We start from the raw sequence: 20506 nt of genomic DNA, 5'->3' as shown, positions 1-20506 counted from the left end.
TATGAAAACTTCTTTAGGAGCTTACCAAAAAACAATAAGAAAGAATTTCGGTGGGTTGGACACACATTGATTTATAACTGGAGTTTTTATGCTAAGAAGTGAAACGCTGCAGATTCAGTGAAGAGCCGGATAGAACCTCTAAGCGGGCCAAATTCGGTCCGCGGGGCCGTACTTTGCCCATCACTAATCTGCGACACTTACAATCTTGCGGATTCAACGGCACGTTGATAGCTATTTGAAAGCTAGATGAAAAGTCTTGGTCATTTCTCTGCCTGACACCAAATTTCCTGTTTCTCAGACCCTTACACCTATTTGAATGAGAATAGGAGTTGGAGGGGGGGGGGGCTTACTGACAAGAATTAATAATTTGTTACTAATGGTTGAAGATTTTAAGAAAAAAAATTTTTTCTGAAGTTCTCAACGCTGAAAATATCTAATTCTACCGAATATGGCCTCTAAAATTCACGAATAAACGTAAAACAATTTCGAAATAGGCATTTACAGTAGGAAAAATTTAAAAAAAAAAGCATTTTTATGCAAGAAAAGTTAGAAAATAGGCAAAAAAAAAAGGAATTTATGACATTTCCGCCTGAACTTCCGGGGCTCTACTTACTCATCAGCATGAGAAAGCGTAATTCATTATCTAATTAATTTATTAATTGCTTCTCTGGGTCAGGAGGGTCAGGCCAATTGACGTGTTGACAGTCGCGAGATTGTGCGAACGCATATTTCCACCATGTAATGAAACAGGCAGTTTCCTGAGCCCAAAGAAGGAAGTCGAACATCGTAATGTGTAACTACATCTTTCTCTACTTCATCGAAGGAAGTTGCTGCGGTTTCTATCCGCCAAAGTAAGAAGAAAAAAAAAAGAAAGCGGAAGGGATGTTATGCCAATCATCTCGGAATATCGCAAATTTCCACATTATTTCGTTTCCGACATCCAAGAGAGTTTGACACACCACGTGAGCCATCCATTCCCGACGAAATCGGGGCCTGAAACTGCCAAATACCATATGCACAAAAATATTGTTCACTGAAGACACCATCATTATTGAAAAACAACTAATAAGTAAGTCATTTTCCACTCCATTCCTATTAATTATCGACTCCACTTCATCGACTTGAAAACGTGTCACTTAATTAAGTGATCTGGAACACCGCCGCAAGTCGTTTTAAGTTTTAAGAGATTTAGGAATGCGCCGCTGTCCACTTGAGTAATGTGGAACTGCACCATGGGTCACTTAAGCGATCTGGAACTGTGCCGCTGGCCTCTTGAGTGATCTTTGACTGTGATACTGGCATTTTTAGTGACCTGAAACTATGGCAAGGGTCACTTAAAAGATCTCTAAAATGTGCCGCGGATCACTCAAGTGATCTGAGAATGTAACATGGGGGGGGGGGGGGCTCTTGAAAGATCTGTAAATATGCCACGGTGCAATTAAGTGATCTGAAGCAGCACCACCACCACCGGTCATCCGTAAATTTGCCGCAGGACACTCAAATTATTTGAAAATGTGCCACGGGCCATTATTTTTATCTTTTTATTCTTCAAATTTAGTCAATTTCTTTTTAAAATTTTTTCAGGAAAATATTTCACCGTTGAGTATTATTCATTTTAGGGCGCATTTTTAGGCATTTTTAAATGCATATCTTCGCACTGCTAAATGCGTTTCCTCATTTTTGCGTATATTTTTCAGTTTTACGGAATGTTATTTTCTCTTACGGTATACTTGAGTGTTTCATTTTTATGCTTTTTTTTTTTTCATTTTCCTTCGATTTTTTTCTGCAGTTTTTTTATTAGATATTTTTCATTTTTAAGTAAAATTTCCTTTTCAAAAATTCACGGGTTTTTTTTTTTACATTTTTTGCACATATTTTCCCTCTTTAGGGAAACTTCAGCATTTTTAAATGCATTTTTTTTTCATTTAACGTATATTTTTAAATATTTTCGTGGGACACATTGAAGAATTTTTGAGCAAATTTCTTATTTTGCGCATATTTCGGTATTCTTAAAGGCATATTTTAACAATTTTTATGCATATTTTAACAATTTTTATGCCTATTTTAATTTTTATGCATATTTTAATTTTTATGCATATTTAAATTTTTATGCATATTTTAACAATTTTTATGAATTTTTTACCACTTTCAAATGCATATTTTTTCATATTTGCATTTATTTTTCACTTTCAGTCCTATACTTACGTATTATTAGATAGATTTGTTTCCATTTTTCGCACATATTTTTGATTTCACAACTCCACATTTGCAAATGAAGATTTATTTTAATTTTTAGTTACATATTTCATCGTTTTCAGTGCATATTTCATCGTTTTCAGTGCATATTTCATCGTTTTCAGTGCATATTTCATCGTTTTCAGTGCATATTTCATCGTTTTCAGTGCATATTTCATCGTTTTCAGTGCATATTTTCAGCGTTTTTAGTGCATGTTTTGTCACTTTTTTAGCGCATATGATTCTATTAGCGTATATATTCTATATTTATTACTATTTAAATGTTTCAGAAACACAATGAAGACGTCGTTGATTCTGCCTAACCTGATGATATGCCTTACCACCTTCGGTGCAATGGCTCTTGTCATCGCGAACGAATGCACAGAAACCACGAAAGCCGAAACTTACCTGGACATGTCGGCAGAACTAATAAACAAAATTAGAGACACTCTGCCCGAAGGTAAAGTCGGAATTAACTTCATTCATGAATGAAATTAGAGTCGCATTTATTTATTTCTATTGCAAGCGATTTTTTAACAGAATTTAATTGGAGTTGATAGATGGACGCAAGATTATCCGAGCTAATGTAGACCAGACTTGATACGAACCTTACGAACTTTTGGGATTAACCCATTATGCAGGGTGAGAATCCGACCTATTCTGCCAAACGAAAGGGGGTGATAGACGAGACCAAGTTGAATCATGAAACAACCTACCAACCCTGTCGTATCTCGAACCGTTTTCGAGTTATGGTGGATAATCGATTATTGGGAAAAAAATATGTCTAAATTTGGAAAGAGCAGAAAAAATGCTTTAAGGTACACTAATTTCCTCGAAATATCTGGTTGAAAAATTGGCAATGTTCAAAATCGAATTGTCGCCAAAAGTTTTAATCGCCAATTCTGCAAACACCCTTCTAGCTACAATCGGCCAAATTTGCAAAAAACTTGTCCGAATTCCCACAGCTTCCAAAAAGAGCTTACAATAAACCATATGGGTTTTCTGGTTCAGGAGAAATTTAGTAATTTGTTTGCAATACATCACTGAAATTAGTGTTTGTCGTAGTAGATATTCGACGAAAACTCGCAATTGGCGGCTAGAGATTGTGGCGATAATTTTATTTTGCACAAAAAATCCTATGAGGTGACACTACCTCTATCTACAGGATATTGGTATTTAATGGCGAGCTCTCTACAAGCGCTGAGAGATCGGTTAAGTGAAAACTCGAGAGAGAGAGAATTGTTCCCCAAAACCTACTAAAATTACTTCGACGAACGCAGATTTCAGTGATGTACTGCAAACAAACGAACGAATTTCTCCTGAACTAGGTGACCAATTTGGCTCTTTCGAAAGTTGGTGGAACGGACATGTTTTTTGGCCAATTTGACCGATTGTACCTAGAAGGGTGTTTACAGAATTCGCAATTATAAACCTTGGCGCGCGAGCGACAATTCGATTTGTCGAATGTATGCTTAGTTTGTGTGTGTAAAGGCCTTTCAGGAACTTCACAAATCCGGATTTTTTCAGACTTGATGCGATTTTTTCCTATAATCGATTACCCACCATAACTCGAAAACGGTTCGAGATAGAACAGGGTTGATTGGGGTGTTTCTTGATGCACTTGGGCTCGTCTATCACCCCTCCCTTCCGTTTGGCAGAATAGGTCGGATTCACCCCGTATACCATTGTCCTTTTATTGGGACGCTTGTTTAGTTTTCTAGGATCACTTGAGTGATGCGTGGCACAGTTCCAGAGCACTTAAGTAGCCCGGACACATTTTCAGATCATTTGGATCCGTGAAACATTTAGAGATCACTAAAGTGGCTCTGTAGGGCACTTATCAATAGGGGGTAATGTTACTTCAAGAGTGCCCACAAACTATATCGAAAGGTTTTTCTCGTTTTTGGCGCACCGAGTAAGACGTCATTAAAAATATTTCATATTTTCATAAAGGGTGGTTAATGACGTAAACATTATCCAAACCCCCTCCCCGCTTGTCATCCAAAGTCAGCAAATCGGAAACCCCCTCCTCCCCATCTATGCTGACGTAATATTTGAATGGCCCCTTAATTTAAATTCCCTTAATAAAGTTATAATAGGAATTTTTATGCATAGAAGTGAAGTGGGGATACTCTTTCACACTGCCACGGTTTCATTAAAAGTGAGACACAATATTCTTTACAACTGTGAAAAAATACATGAGTATATTTTAATAACTTTATGTATTATATAACTTTAGGAAATAAGTAATAAGGTGCTTATTTCCGAACGAACACCTTTCTTCAATTCGCACCTACGGGTTTCTTTTTTTGCATCTGTGCATAAGTTTTCCAAAAATCCAATTTCTATCTAAATTTTCACAGTTATATTTTGCATGTTCAAAAAATGAAACACCATTTTGCATTGTGCAAGTTATCTTCATTCACCATTTTAAGTAAAGATTACAAATTCGAATAAGCATTGTTGTAAAAAACGCGACAATAGTATGAAAAACGGACCAAAAACGCAGAAATGTCTCGTAAAATACGGGATGCATGATTATGTTACTCATACTGTAAGTTAGAAGTCCGGCGAATTGTCTCAGATAAATTTTACTGGTCCTTGGATCCAGAAAGGTTGAGAAACGCTGCGTTATGTCGTAAAAATTCACATATTTTTGATGCGTATTCACGTTAGTATTGCATAAAAATGTTTATTTACTCATATGACAAGTGAATGACACACCTAATCACTTTATAAATAGACTAGCATCTGGTTCGTGACAATTTATAATGTGTGTGTTTTTTTTAAACAATAGAAGGTGCCTTGAATTGTAAATGTCCGCCGAAGCCGATGGATTGCGCTGAACACCTGGAATGCGGCCATAACGTGAGTGGAATCTATAAAATATGGCCGAGGAATCGCATCATATTTGGTTCCGTCGACGTCTACTGCGACATGGACACCGAAGGAGGTGGATGGACGGTTAGTTGAAGCCATATAATTCTGCCAACATTTTCCATCAGAGATATTCGAACTGAAATTTCGCTATTCTAAGAATCCTCATTTATCTTTGCTGTTGTTTTTTGGGTTAAATGAAAAACTTAACCAGTTTTTGATCCCTCCTCCACCAAATTGCGCAATTTTTATGTGCGATAACTGGTAGTATATTTGAGAAGTTTAAAAAAAATTGGATATTAATTGAGCATGTTTTTCTTTGTGGTTAGTGCAAATATCAAATTAATTATGTTTTTCAATCAGTACAAATTAAGTAATTAACATTTAATTAAAATATGTGGTAATTATGAGTTTGGGAAACCTCCTGTTTCACGTGACAAAAGAAATTTATGAATAAACTATTTTTTTCTGTATTTAAAAAACTTATTTCTGTTCATGTTCAGGGAGAAAAAATTTTTAAGATCAAAAAAATGTCAGGAAACATTTCCAAAAATTTAATTTCTGAAAAGTTATAAGAAATTAGATTTCTTTGTAAACAAATTTCTAAAAAAAAAATACTGTGGCACTCATTAGAGATCTTTTAATTTCCAAAAATGTTAATTTCATACAAAAATTTGGCTGTTTCAGTCATCAAAACACCAATCTCATTTGGCGAAAAATGCGGTTGGCAAGAGAAACATGTAAACATACTTAGGCGGCATTCAAAGTAAAGGGATCAAATTGCAAGTAATTTCACACACAGATATAACTTCATAATTGCGCAGTTATTCGATGAATTATTATCATCCTTATTAATAACGTTATTAAGACAAGTATTATTGAAAAATATGCAAGATGTAAAGACTTATCACGCTAGCAAACGCGCTTTGATGATCTTTCTTTTCTCCACAATCGCAAGTTTACCTTATATTTATTCAAAAACATGAAAATATATAATGGTAATGGGCAAATGTGAAATCCGTTGAGTCCTCCTTTGACTTGTATTTCAGAACAGTCGTAAGCGTAAAACACGCACAGATACCATTTTTACGATTTCAAACTACTTTCACAACAGAAATGCATACCGAACTTGAGAATCTTCAGAAATGCCTAGGAAGCTTGCTTACTAGAAATGATGCTAGGTGTATGCATTACCACCTCTAAATGTGACGCAAGCTTCCGTATCGCTAGAAATAACTCCTTCAATCGGTGAAAAGCACCGTAGTTTGTACGCACTCTCAGAAATAAGTAGTAAGCTTGGGTACCCCGACCCCCCTGAACTTCGTGAATTGCGCCATAATTACCGCTATGTAGAACAGATGGCGTAATAAAACAAAAAGTTTTCAAACACAGCTACAGAACAATAAACTATGATTTGCACCATGGGAAAATAAACTGGACTATCTTGGAGGGCCCTAAAAATTAGAAAATAAGCACAAACACCTTAAATCCTAATCGTAAGAGCCCTCAAATGCTTGCTTTGACCAAAGGCTATCATGAGGTCGGGGATCTTCGGGGGGGGGGGGGGCCCATACCTAGATGGAAGTACAGTATTTATCTAGTAACTAATCATAGAATCCAAAAATCACAGTGCCAAATCTCATTATCACGAACCCCCCTTTCCCTTATGTATTCAAGGCCCCAGGGTGAGCCCCATGCGTTGAGTAAGGCTCTGCTCTGACATTCCATTCCCCCTCCTCACTGAACAATCACACGCTAATTTCGAATCTTGTATATTCTGTTGAAATTTAACTTTTTTTTCAATTCTGGTCTCATTAAAATGAGACTCCATATACTGCTGGGAGGCTCCTAGATGGTTTACGGAAAATTCACCGCCACAACAATTCACCGCCGGAAAATTCACCGACAACAATTCACCGCTAGGAAAATTCCCCGCTAGGAAAATTCCCCGCTAGGAAAATTCACCGCCGGAAAATTAACCGCCGGAAAATTCCCCGCTAGGAAAATTCACCGCCGGAAAATTAACCGCCGGAAAATTCACAGCTAGGAAAATTCACCGACTACTGTTCGATGCGAGTCAGAAAGCGAGGTGTGGGCTATTGAGTCAGTGAGACAGGGAGTGAGTGATTGAGAGAGCGAGAAACCTACTTCCATGAGCGAGTGAGTGAGCTACTGAGTGAGTGACCGAGCTACTGAATCCGTGAGTGAGTGACCGAGCTACTGAATCCGTGAGTGAGTGAGTGAGTATAATCTAGTGAGTAAGTGAGTGAGTAATCTAGTGAGTAAGTGAGTGACCTAGTGAGTAAGTGAATGATCTAGTGAGTGATTAAGTGAGTAACCCAGTGAGTGAGTAAGTGAGTGAGTGACCCAGTGAATGAGTGAGTAAGTGAGTGAGTGACCCAGTGAATGAGTGAGTAAGTGAGTGACCCAGTGAGTAAGTGAGTGAGTGATCCTAAAGGTTATGGCGGGAAGTCTTAATAATGACTTTATTAGAAGAAATATTGAGATGATACGGAAGAAATTACAAATTGCTGTTGCACAAGAGAATATATTCAGTGATTCCATTAACTCTATATTTCACTCAGAATCTTCTAACGAAACGTTAGAAGGAATAATAACAGAGAATAAAAGATAATAAAGTAAGTGGAAACACGATGAATTAACTTCCTAATACTTAAAATCATCTCCTGTTATCACTTTGATATTATAAAAAACATTGTTGTAAGCAATGGATTATTTTTTTATGATGAACTAGCTGTTACCAGCGACTTCACTGGTGTGTATTCGGCAATCTCAGATTTACTCAGCAATGATTCCCCTTATATCACTTTAACACCTCATGATCTACATGGGTGATGAACTTTCAGAAATTCCGTTTTAGTGCGTGTCTACATCTATATACTGCATATAAAATAGCATGTCCTGACTGATTCATCATCGCGAGCCGAAACCACTGAAGCTATAAATATCAAATTTTGTGAATAGTTTTGTTTCACGACGTGAAGACTGACTAAGAAAGGCTTTTCCATATTCGAGTCCTAAGGGGGGTCATAAGAGGGGGGGGGGGGGTACGCCGAGCCGAGCCGAAACCGCTGAAGCTATAAATATGCCATTAGGTCGATATTGTAATATAGACAATATAATATAGAACAATCGGATTTTTTAATCATTTGTGACATACTAGGTTAAAACTAATTAATTCACTCACTCCCTCACTCATTTACCAGGTCATTCGCTCAATCACTTAATCACTAGGTCAATCGCTCTATCACTTAACCACTAGGTCAATCGCTCAATCACTTAATCACTAGGTCAATCGCTCAATCACTAGGTCAATCGTTCAATCCCTTAATTACTAGGTCACTCGCTCAATCACTTAATCACTAGGTCACTCAATTACTAGGTCACTCACGAGCTCACACAGAATGATACTCACATACTCACTAGGTCACTCACTTACTCCTCTTTCACTGACTCAGTAAGTCACTCCTCTCTCACTGACTCAATAACTCAATCGCTCGCTAACTGACTCGCATCGAACTGTTGTCGGTGAATTGTTAGTCGGTGAATTTTCCGGCGATGAATTTCCCAGCGGTGAATTTTCCTAGCGGTGAATTGTTGGTCTGCAAATTTTCCTAGCGGTGAATTTTCCTCGTGGTTAATTTTCTGGCGGTGAATTGCTGGTGGTGAATTTTCCGGACACGCTCCTAGATGAGCCCGAATCGGCACTTAAGCTAATTTGGTCCTGCTTTCATTCTACATTCTTTGCATTATTATCTTTAAAATTTTAGATGATTTACCCGCAGCGTGCTCCTACAGTCTTGCATGCTGCACCCAACAGTATCTGGGGAAGGGGGCTCACATGGATGGGAAATGTTAGCCAACCAGTGGACATCAAATCTCAATCAATATCTCAAAAGGCCCCTGTCTTGTCAATTTAGGGCAATGTTTCTGAACCACCGGGCCTTGACATCATTCCACTTACAAAAATAAATGAAATCTGGCTGGAGGGCTTCCAAAGTTTGAGAACCACTGATATAGCCACTGAAGTGCCTCGAGATCGGGTAGGATGCTCCAGGAACGCATAGAAGTTAGAGGAACCCTGGTCATGGCATCTCAAAGCATTCATTGTGGTAGGCCGGAGCTATAGTCGGTTTCAGATAAAGATAAAGGTATCTCAAAGCATTGGCCTACCCGAGTATTGTCTGGGAACGTCAGGTATCTCATAGGCGGATGCAGGCTCCTCGAACGGGCAAGGAAGATCACCGAGAGTGTTTATAATGAATGAGCGGGGAGAAAGGGGGATGTCTACCTTTTCCCCACGTCTATACCATTTTTTTTTCACTGAATGGGAGGCCTACATAAAGGTGGTACCTAAGGGTACTGTGTTTGGGGGGGGGGGTAGGTGGACAATAGATCAAAGCTACAAAATTGGGGAATGAGTGGTCAAGAAACTGGTCGAATAGGAGGGCCGCAATATTTGTGAGCCACACAGGCGTCAAAACTATAACAACTCTACCTGGAGATCGAGAGGCCATGTCAGTGAGCAACCAAAAGTGTGACCCAGAAAGTGTGCAAGAATGTGAGTGATCAAGACAGCGTGCAACAAGTGAATAATCTAAAGAGTAACCTAGAAAATTGAACTAGAATGAGAGAAAGGCGGCAAAATTTGTATAGCCTCATAACCGGAGACAGGTTCCGGGGGCCTCACAAAAATGGGATCTGGTTGAGAGTTTCGAAAATTTGCCTGGTAGGGCCTCGGAAAAATCATTTGGCCCGGGGGGTCCATGATGCTCTTAACACGGCCCTGGGGGCGAATATCCACCTCTGCCTCATATGTCGATAAATAGGCTGGCTGTATCCGTCTATGGTTGAGGCTGCGTATCACTGCAAGGAAGGATCCGGTTAGCTACTCGCAAGTCAGAGATGGATTTATGGCTTTTCCGCCTGCGGGCTATTCAAATTTTGGAACCCTTCTTCCGTTTTAATTTTATGTTCTTTACTACCCTCCCCCCCCCCCCAACCACCAAAACTTTCCGCCCCCTTCCGAACTTGCCGCCCTGGGCAAAAGCCAGATAATTCCTCCTCATGAATACACACACCTCTGCCCGACGATGGAGGCTGAGAGATCACCCTGAGTCATCCACCCTATTCGTAAAATTAAAGAAAAAAAAAATCCCGTTACAACGGAAAAAAAAAACCTCGTTTTAACGAACACTTTTCTAATATCCCAGATAAGTTTACATAGAAATAATGCCAAAGCCAAGAATTCCTATATCACGAAATGTCTATAGGAATTCGACTGCATACCAATTTATTGATTCGTTTTAGCCCGACAGGGGAAGCCACAGGCGCAAACATTTGAAGGACTATTGAACGACCTATAAATTTAATTTGTGTGATTATATTATATAATTATTATTTCCTTAAATATATTACAAAGGTGTGCCATAAATTCTCAAATAGTGTAAAAACTTATAAAAATTAAAAGAATCAAAAGATTAGAATGCAGTTTGCAAAAAAAAATTGTTCTCACAAGAAGGAATTTTTTTTTTACAGAAGAAAAAAGATTGTTCAAATTTTTGTCGGTAGGGAGCGTGGCACGCAAGCAAATAACAGAGTTTTGTACCTGAACCTTTCTTCAATCTCTTCTGTTTCCGAACCATTCGTAAAGCAGCAGCAGCCGGTGATTCGAGGCTGAGGTAAAACCACTTCGCCAATAGTGCTTTATCACCAATATCACAATGAAAACCTTACGCAAGCGCCGACAACGGAAAAATTCAGAAATGTGCCGTTAATCGCGCACCCGGCTTTTTATCGGACCCTGCTTTGCGTATTTCCGGCGATTTGCTTTCGTTCAGCGCCCTCTATCGACAAATTTTTTAAATATTTTTTTTTTCTATATCAAACCCCTTCCTCTTTGTGACAATAACTTTTTGGCAAACCACGTTCATATATACTGATTACTTCCAATTTTATGGATTTTAAAGCTATTCACGAATTTGCGAAACACCCTGTATATTGTCTGAGGCTTTCATGACCGGCGTTCAGTGACATCCAAGTGGTTCCCGGGCTATTAGGCCATGGTCTAGTACTTCCTAACGTTTCGCCCGCATCTATGGCAGGCATCTTCTGAGGGTAAACGGACGTAAGTCTCCGCAACAAGCGGGAAAGGCTTCGTGCTCGCTTGTTGCGGAGACCTACGTCCGCATTTTAACTTCAGAAGATATTACCACAGATTTGGGCGAAACGTTAGGAAGAAAATGTCCTGGAGACCATGGACTAAATAGCCCGGAGACCGCTTGCAAATCACCCTGTATATTATCCATAAAATCCTACATAACATGTGATAATTTCTGTGAATGACCGAAATTTTGAAGCTCTTTCTGGAGCTAAAGCACGGTCATTACCATACTTATTAGTTATGCATAAATTTGTATATTCATCTGCATTGAACAGGTGCTCCAACGGCGTGGGGATTTCAAAAGACCCACCGACTATTTTTACAAAAACTGGTACAAGTATAAAGTAGGATTTGGTGACATTCAACGAGATTTTTGGATAGGTAATGAGAAATTACAACTTATTACATTTCAAAAACAAATGATATTCATATATTAGATACTTACAATATATACTGATTTCACAATAAACTTTCAGGATCGTTATTGGTTGATTTTGATGAACGCTGTTTCTTTTTCCTCAGGGAACGATAACATTTACGCACTTTCCAACCAACGAAGGTATTACTTGAGATTCGATTTGACGGATTTTGAGAACAACACGAGATACGCTTTCTACGATCAATTCTGGATTGACAATGAGAGCCAGAACTACATGCTGCACGTTTTTGATTACAGCGGCGATGCAGGTACAGTACACCTCGGTTATAACGTCAATAATATTAGCGGTCTGGGCTGGGGTTCCCCTATTAAAGTAGTGTTTCTCAACCTTTGTGAAAACAAGGACCAGTAAAATGCCTGAAACAATTTGACGGCCCATTTGTGTACCGTATTACGGGACATTCCTGTAATTTTCGTTGTTCCAATATTTTTTATATATTTGTCTCTTCCCCCCCCCCCCAACGACACTTATTTGAATTTGTATAATAATTACTAATGTCGCATTTACAGGGTCTTTACAATTAAAGTTCCACTTTGAAATGGCCATAAATGGAAAACTACTGGACAAAATGTTATCTTGTTAACTATTTATAGGTAATAGTTTACAGATCATGGGATTCAATTTTCTGCAAAAAAAAGTTCAAAAACTCACCACCAGCGGGGAATGGCACTGTATGCAATATTGTTAAATGAAATAAGACATAAACATTTTAAACCAATGTCTTTATGCCTTATTTCATTCAACAATATTGCATACAGCGCCATTCCCCGCTGGTGGTGAGTTTTTGAACTTTTTGGCAGAAAATTGAACCCACTATTACCAAGTTTGATAACATTTTGCCCAGTAGTTTTCCTTTTATAGCCATTTCAAAGGGGAACTTTGATTATAAAGGCCTCGTATAATACACTCACAGCATTTTCATAATATAAAATTATATTATGGTCGCTATGGCAAAAATTATTTATATTCATCGCATATATTTGTCAGGTTAAACATTTTATCCGCATTTTTTTGGAATTTTAATTTCAATTGGTGATTGTGCCTATTTTTCTGACAATGTTTTTGATGGCAATTGGTGATATCTCGTATTTTACGGATTATTATTTAAGATCCCAATTTACCGAATTTTATTTTTCTCAATGACTCATCAGACCATTTGAATATTTTTTTTCATGAAATACATTTTTGTTTACTGCGATTTTTAGCAACTGTTTATTTCCATCCCTTCAGCATATTGCATTTGAAGCAATAAATTACAATTTTTAGCGAAATTTAGTGGTATTCCGTATTCAAGACCACAATTTTCTGTATTTTCCTCCTCGATGATGAATGGCGAACATAAGTATGAAGGTAGCCTATAAATTTACTCGAACCCATATGATCATTACTAGAGCCCGGATAATAATAATATGCAAATGCATATGTGCATATGCATTTGCATATTTTGGCCCTTTCCAGCATTAATGCATAGAAATGCATAAAATCAAAGAATTTTCAGAATAAGTGCATATCTGTGAAGGTTTATTGAAGCTCAATCACTTTTTCGTAGTTTTCAAATGAATGTTGCTCATAATATTTTCATAACATCGGGGTTTTTCCTGCAGGTAGGGTTTCTTTTTTCCAAATATCAACTGTTTCAGCGTAAGCGTCAAAAATGTTCAATTCTTTTAGAAATAGCCCGGAAATTCTTTTTTACTGTTATTTCGTTACTGAACAGCCACGACAATCCAGAAATTGGAAATGTTTAAATAAAAAGTATTTAGAAGTTATTTATACATATGTAGTATATGCTTATGTGAGGAGGTGAATGAATATGCACTAACAAATAGAAAATATGCATTTTAAAAACACGCCTGCTCTTTTTTTTTTTTGCATAGTAATTTTTTTAGCGCATATTTTCTCATTTTTGGTACATATTTTCGAATTTTTAACTTTTTTTCACGATTTTTCAAATACAAATACAAAGGACACAACAGGCAAATTGCGTATAACGAGGTGGCAGAAAAATATATGGATGTGTGTGTAAAGATGACATATATTTGGCATTTTTAAATGCATATTTTGGCATTTTTAAGTGCATATTTTGGCATTTTTAAGTGCATATTTTAGCCTTTTTAAGTGCATATTTTAGCCTTTTTAAGTGCATATTTTAGCCTTTTTAAGTGCATATTTTTGCATTTTTAAGTGCATATTTTTGCATTTTTAAGTGCATATTTCAGCCTTTTTAAGTGCATATTTTAGCCTTTTTAAGTGCGTATTTTAGCTTTTTTAAGTGCATATTTGCATATTTTTAGAGCATATTGGCATATTTTTAGAGCATATTTTGCCAGTTTTTAATTGCATGTAATCCGGGCTCTAGTCATTACTAATATCAATTATATGAATAATTTTATCAAGTTTGCTTGCGGATCACCTCTGGTCCGAGAACCATAGGTTGAGAAACACTGCAATATAAATAATGTTAATGAACCTCACTTAGGTTTAATTCCATGAAAATGCTGTGTACTCGGATATAACAACACATTTTTCGTGTTTTTATGGCGTTTTTGATACCTAATGATTCGAAAAAGGTATTCCTTTGAAGTTTGGTTCTCCTACCCTGTTCCAAATCAACATGGCCCGTATACGGGACATCGCTGCATTTTCCCGTGTATAATTTCGCTCTTACTGACTTTTTCCATTACAAAGATATTCCATTTTCCCCATTATTAATCTTTACTAGAATCGGAGATGAAGGTAATTTGCATGATTTACGAGGTATAAATTGTGTAAAAATGAATATGATTAAATATTCATCTCACTTATTTGCCATGTCAATTTTTTTCTCTTTCAAATACATTTTGAATCACTGGATATTTTCTTGTACTGTATTTCTCGCCAAGCCATTCGTTAGCCATATTTGGCTGTTTCTATATTAATTGGTTGGCAATATTTTTTTGAGGATTTGAGATATCTCAAATTTTTTACTCCAGTTTGCCGTTTTTGCCTCGATCAAATATGTTCATCCTAATCAGTTTCTTGAACACGTCCGATAGCATTTTTCGACAAAAAGGTCTCGGAAACGGCAACCTCGGTTATAGCGACAAAAATTTATGAAATCTTCTATGTCGTTGTAACCGAGTTTGACTGTGTTTATGTAGTATTCGCGGGCAATACAGTCGATTACATTTAAACGGCTATCAACGGTCCCAGCACATGATATCCGATTAAAAAGGGTTATTCGATTATGAGGGGGAATTAGGAATTTTCCACAAATCAATGTTTCGATTATTTTCTGTCATTTGATTATTTCCCCTTTTTTTTTTTTCATTTTTACGTCATACACGTGTGTTATGCTCAAGTATTTCCCTTATATAGCATTAGACATGCGTCTTCACTTATTCGCATAATGCGGGCTCGTTCTTGAAATCATCAAATCACAGAAAATAATCGAAATATTGATTTGTGGAAAATCCCTTATCATGCAGTCAGCAAGTAACAATAATTGTCAGCAAGTAACTTAAAATATAGGTCACTGTATCGCCGAAATTTTTATGCATTTTTCCTGACATTTTCAACTGGAATTTTTATATAAGTCTGATTTCTATGTCTGACAACCAAATTATTAAAAAAATAAAATTTATATTTCCTGCACAAGCTTAATTGAAAACAGTTTACTTAAAATGCTCATATCTCATCGAATGCCAAATTTTTACATTTTAAATCTCTTAACAGTATATATGTTTCGGTTGAAAACTCCACACGTTTCAAGCAAAAAAAATGTGATAAAAATTGGAGTTTTTTTGAGAAACATTTATTTTGTTTTTTTCCATGAATATAAGCGCTGTTTTCACAAAAATTCTAAAATATTTAAAATATTGCACAAAACAATTAAAATATTCTGTGAACGTTACAAACCATTTGCAGTTTTTTATGATGCAGGGTTGATCGAAACATTTTTTCTCTTGTCGGTCCCCTAAAAACATTCGTGAAGAATGTACACTGTGGAAAATTTGAGTTCAAGTACTATGTTTATGTCCGAAATTACACAACGAAATTACAGAATGGTGTGACACCATAACTCGTTTGCTCAAAACTGCCAGGTGGTGATAATAAAGTAGCCACTCAGTGTATAGTTTGTAATGTCTTTCACATCAAATTATACTGTAAGTGTAAGAGCACAGCCCTCATCAACTGTCCGTCGTAGAGGTATGATTTCAGTTTAAAAAACGCTCATCAGACGTTCAAAAATTACCCTGTAGCAGTTTTGAGAGTAAAGGTACGGTGTGTATATAACAAAATAAAAAAATTTAATTTTTATACGGTCCTCCTGTGCTGCCACCCTGTCACTCCTGATGCCAACAAAAAAATTCCATGCTTCTAAGTGCAATATTAGAAGAGATATTCTCTCGAATTTGAAAAACGGAGGAAATTTGGGAAAGAATAGCGTTAAAAATGCGGATGAAACGGTTTTTTTCGTTTTTTAAGAATGAACCGCATTTCACTTGTGCAATGGTTGAAGAAAAATTAGGAAAGAGAAGTTTCGCAGGTAGGAAGATGTGTTACGGTCCATTACGCTGCCACCTGTGTCTGTGGCGTCGAACAGCGAGGAGGGTCGTATATGAAATTTAAACATCCGCTAGTCACCACTTGGCGCCAATTCAGTGTAGCAACCTATTTTTAATAATCACGTGCATACGCATTCCGACATGTTCAACACTGCAGCGAGCTGGTCCTGTAATATCAAATATCCGATATACCGGCTAGTCGTGGCGTGCTGGTTGCAACACTCATCAATTAAATAAAACGCTGGTGCAGCTATGAGTTAGTGAATTAGCAAGGCCGTTTCATGAGCATCGTGGGCTCCCAGGCAGCTAACTGAGAACGGGGTTGGAACGCTCTTGAATTTTACGGTATATTGATGACTGGATACAAAGCGAAAATACTTTCGGAAAGAAAAGTCGCATTCCTCTTTGGGAAAACGAACCACCAACCTCTCTCACTGTCTGGGCGAGTGCTCTACCATTATGCTATAGAGGACAGATATTTTCTAACCGCAGAGCAATATGTTCCTTGTGCTGAATTCTTCTGTGGGAAACACACAGGGAATGTGACACTTTTCTCTCCGAAATTATCCTCGCTTTGTATTCAGTCATCTGTACTTCGTTTAATTAGAGGAGAGGTTCATCGTTTCGTTTTCGCTTTTGACTTGATTTGGCTTGAATGGGTGGAATCTCCAGTTATGAGAATCTGGTTTTGAATCCCGATAAGGATAGAGCATGTGGCCATCCGGCTCTGAATTGCAGGACCCGTTGTCCCAATTAGTATCTCCTCCTAAAATTTCTCATTGTTGTGTTTTTTGCTATTATTTTTGTAAAAATTACACCGTTTGAGTATTTTGCTATTTTCAAATACGCAATACGCTTTCAGGAATAAAATGAAATGTTCTCTAACTATCCGAAAATTGACTGTAAAAATTCGTTTTGTTTTTCTCACTTCGTTTTAGGAGATGCTTTCGCGAAAGTTCACAACAGCCACGCATTCTCTACACCAGACCGGGACAATGACAACAGTACGGAAAACTGCGCCGAGAAATACAAAAGTGGCTGGTGGTTCAACAACTGTTTAGCCTCAAACCTCAACGGACTTTACGTGAACAAGCAGAAAGCGGGAAGCTACCCGGACGGAATAACTTGGACGTCCTGGAAAGGCAAGAAAGAATCCCTGTACAAAGCCGAGGTGAAAATCAGACCAGCTAACTTCAAGATGAAAATCGACCTCGAAGTTGAACCGAAATAGACTGACTATTTTCATTTTTCAGCGAAGAACTAGTCTTGAAGCGTTTTGTGAAGGGAGAGAGAACTCAGTCATGAAGTTTCTTTTGCTATAGGATTATTCTAAATTCATGGGAGAAACTTTAAAAGGGGAATATGATACTCCTAAACAAGCATTTTTGGTCATAGAATGTGCGGTAGAATAGCAATAGCAAAGACGGTAGAGCATATATATGCTCAACTCATGGCCCGCGGGCTAAATGTGGCCCCTTAACCTCAAATTAAATTTTTAAAAACTGAACAAATGGTACATTAACAGATGACTTGAAGGAAATGCAGCTCAATTCCAGACTATTAAAGCAGCCAGCGACACATCTGCAAATCACTCATCTGGTAGCACATATCGCAGCAAATCCGTCTTCATCTCCACAAATAACCAGTCTTTCGATGAATCTTGTATTGACAAGTGGAGAGGACGTTTCTATATGATGTATTTGCTTCTAGTGAAGTGCTTGGCACTCTCTAAAAACACTCGCCACTGCCCTTCGCTATTGCGATTCGACCGTACGTTCTGTGATCAAAAATGCTCCTTGGATATCTTATATTACCTCTCAAAGTTTGTCCCATGAATTTGGAAACCACCCTGTACAACAAAAAAAAAATTGCAATCTCTCTACAGAAGTGGAAAGTGTTTCAACAATGAGCATTTTCAATCGATATTAATGATACGGTTTACAAGGGGAATGTACAAGATGAGCGGGGGAAAGACAGAAGTGTCACAATGACAGATTTTAAAAAAAAAAATTAAAAACCAACCAATTGACACATTAAAAAAATACGGTTTTTTACACTGAAATGCTTACCATAGCGTAACTTTTTTTTGTGTTTTGATAAATTAAGAAAAAAAGTTCGAAATTTCACTCACGGGTGACGCTGTATCACGGGAACTCGACATAAAACACAAAATTTTGTGCGTATTTGTTTGTCACGATTTGAGTTACATAAAACTACATTTCCGTGTGATCCACCAGAGCCTGTTTCTTGCATGGTTTACCTTTTCCATTTTAGGCGTAGGGGCTTATATGACCTCCCCCCGTGCGTAAAACCTGCCTCAAACACCAACTCTGGCCATATCGCTATATTGCAATTTACTGTCATTAGTGAGATGGGTTGGAAGTGAAGGCGCTATCTATCGGTGGTCGCCTCGAGTTCGTTAGGGAAAATATCTTATCTACATCCTCCCTTGGGTTCGAACCCGGGACCCTGACAACAACCTTCACGATGGTAGACGAGCATCTTACCACCATGCCACTCGGGCTAAAACACCATATACTGTCGAACCCCCCCCCCCCAATATAACGAAGTTTCAGCACTAATATCCGTGTTAGCCTCGATTCAACGATATTTTCTCTTAATTTTACGAATAAAAATGCCCGATTTAATTGATTCGTTTAATCGAGGTTCGTCTGCATAACGGCCCCGAAAATTCACATTTGCCGAGTTCAAACTTACGCGAAACAGGCCTTGGTCAGTGACCTTTGCAGTTCAGGCTACATTTAATCTTTCTTGTTCTACGGACCTTTGTAAAAGAATACCAAAGCCGGGGATAGGGAACCCCCACTTCATAGCGCCACGAGGGTGGGGCTCGCAGTTCTCTCTAGCCCTGGGGTCCGGACGATTGTCATCTTTTGTTTTTTCATGCTACAAATTAACTATGGGGGGGGGGGCAGAAAAGGCTTTCATAGGGCCCACTTAAAGTCCCAGCCTAGGGGTCCTGCTCCAGGATGTGGGGACCATGCCCCCCCCCCAAGATAATAAGATGAAAGCCACACTATTCTTTACAGAATAATATTTAGCACATAGTAATGTAAAACAATAAGTCAATTGTGTTATAACCAAGCTCACAGATCCCTCTCCAAGGACCTCTGGTTAAGAATCAATCTATAAATATTTAATTTCGATCCACGTATCTGCTCTAGCATCAATTGCAAAACTCCATCCCGAAAAATCCCAAATGGCATTGATCTGTTGTACCAGCTACATCAGTGGTGGTTAGCTTTCCGTCAGGTCTCGAGCTGGGGAAAGAATATAATTTCCCCAACGAGCTTGAGGCGACGACCAATGGATGATGCCACTTCCAATCCAACTCATTAACGGCAGCAAATTACAGTATAATGATATGGCTGAAGTTGATGTGTGTGGTGAAGTAGTAGTAGTAGCTACATCAGCGGTTTCAACCTACGCTCCATGAGTACTTTAAAAAGGGGTGGGGGGGGGGGGGCCTGCAGGATCTTTTTCATTTGCTACCATTGCATGAATGACACGTCAAGGTTTTCATGATATACAGTGCCATTGTGAAATTTTTAATTTGAAAAAAAAAATTACAGATCAAAATAACTCTACATCACAAGCATTTTAGTGCAAACAGCACTTTTTTACGCAAATTGGTTGATTTCTTTTATTTATTGATTTTTAAAATACGACATGGAATTATCGCTCACCCTGTATTATTCGAATGAGCAATTTTTTCAAAGTCGGACAACACAATTGTAATTTAAAAAAAAAACATGAATAAAATGAAATCCATGCATGTTTTCATCATGATATTTTTAATTTACACATGTAAATAGCAATACAGCAAATAATTTTTGTTTTCACTTAACTTAGCAGGCGTGAAAATAACAAGAGCATTTTTATTGTGCAAAGATACTATAAATAAAAGGGAAGGACAAAAAAAAAGGAAAAGAAAACAGTCTCGATATTTACATTTCCTTCTAAGCATATCTCTCCTCGACAAAAATGATAAAAGCACTGGTGGCAACATACTGTAAATACACTTCTTCGGTCAATACAAGTCCCACAAAACAGATAGCATTGTTCACTCCATTTTTTTGCAAAAGAAAAGTATGATACCGTATATACAAATATATACCAAACATAATGTGTATAAATAACATTCTCGTAACTTTTAATCATGTTTGAATTTTTAAAAGAAAAGGACACAAATTTGAAAAAAA

At 37.6% G+C, this 20506-nt stretch overlaps 1 protein-coding gene across 1 annotated transcript; it reads left to right on the top strand.

Moving 5' to 3' along the window:
* The first annotated feature begins 771 nt into the window (after positions 1–771).
* LOC149069128 (techylectin-5A-like) lies at positions 772–19856 on the top strand. The gene is made up of 6 exons (XM_089250739.1): positions 772–1069; positions 2526–2695; positions 5033–5199; positions 11572–11677; positions 11819–11983; positions 17222–19856. Exons 2-6 carry the CDS (start codon positions 2533–2535, stop codon positions 17512–17514), a joined length of 894 nt encoding a protein of 297 aa, XP_089106865.1. The 5' UTR covers positions 772–1069; positions 2526–2532; the 3' UTR covers positions 17515–19856.
* Positions 19857–20506: the final 650 nt, after the last annotated feature.

The sequence above is a fragment of the Pholcus phalangioides genome, unplaced genomic scaffold, assembly GCF_987345545.1.
Source record: "Pholcus phalangioides strain wild (caught in Gottingen) unplaced genomic scaffold, Ppha-v1.0 ptg000024l_1, whole genome shotgun sequence".
Taxonomy (NCBI): Eukaryota; Metazoa; Arthropoda; class Arachnida; order Araneae; family Pholcidae; genus Pholcus; species Pholcus phalangioides.
Note: the sequence above shows the minus strand (reverse complement) of the source record. Positions and strands in the feature narration are given on the sequence as shown.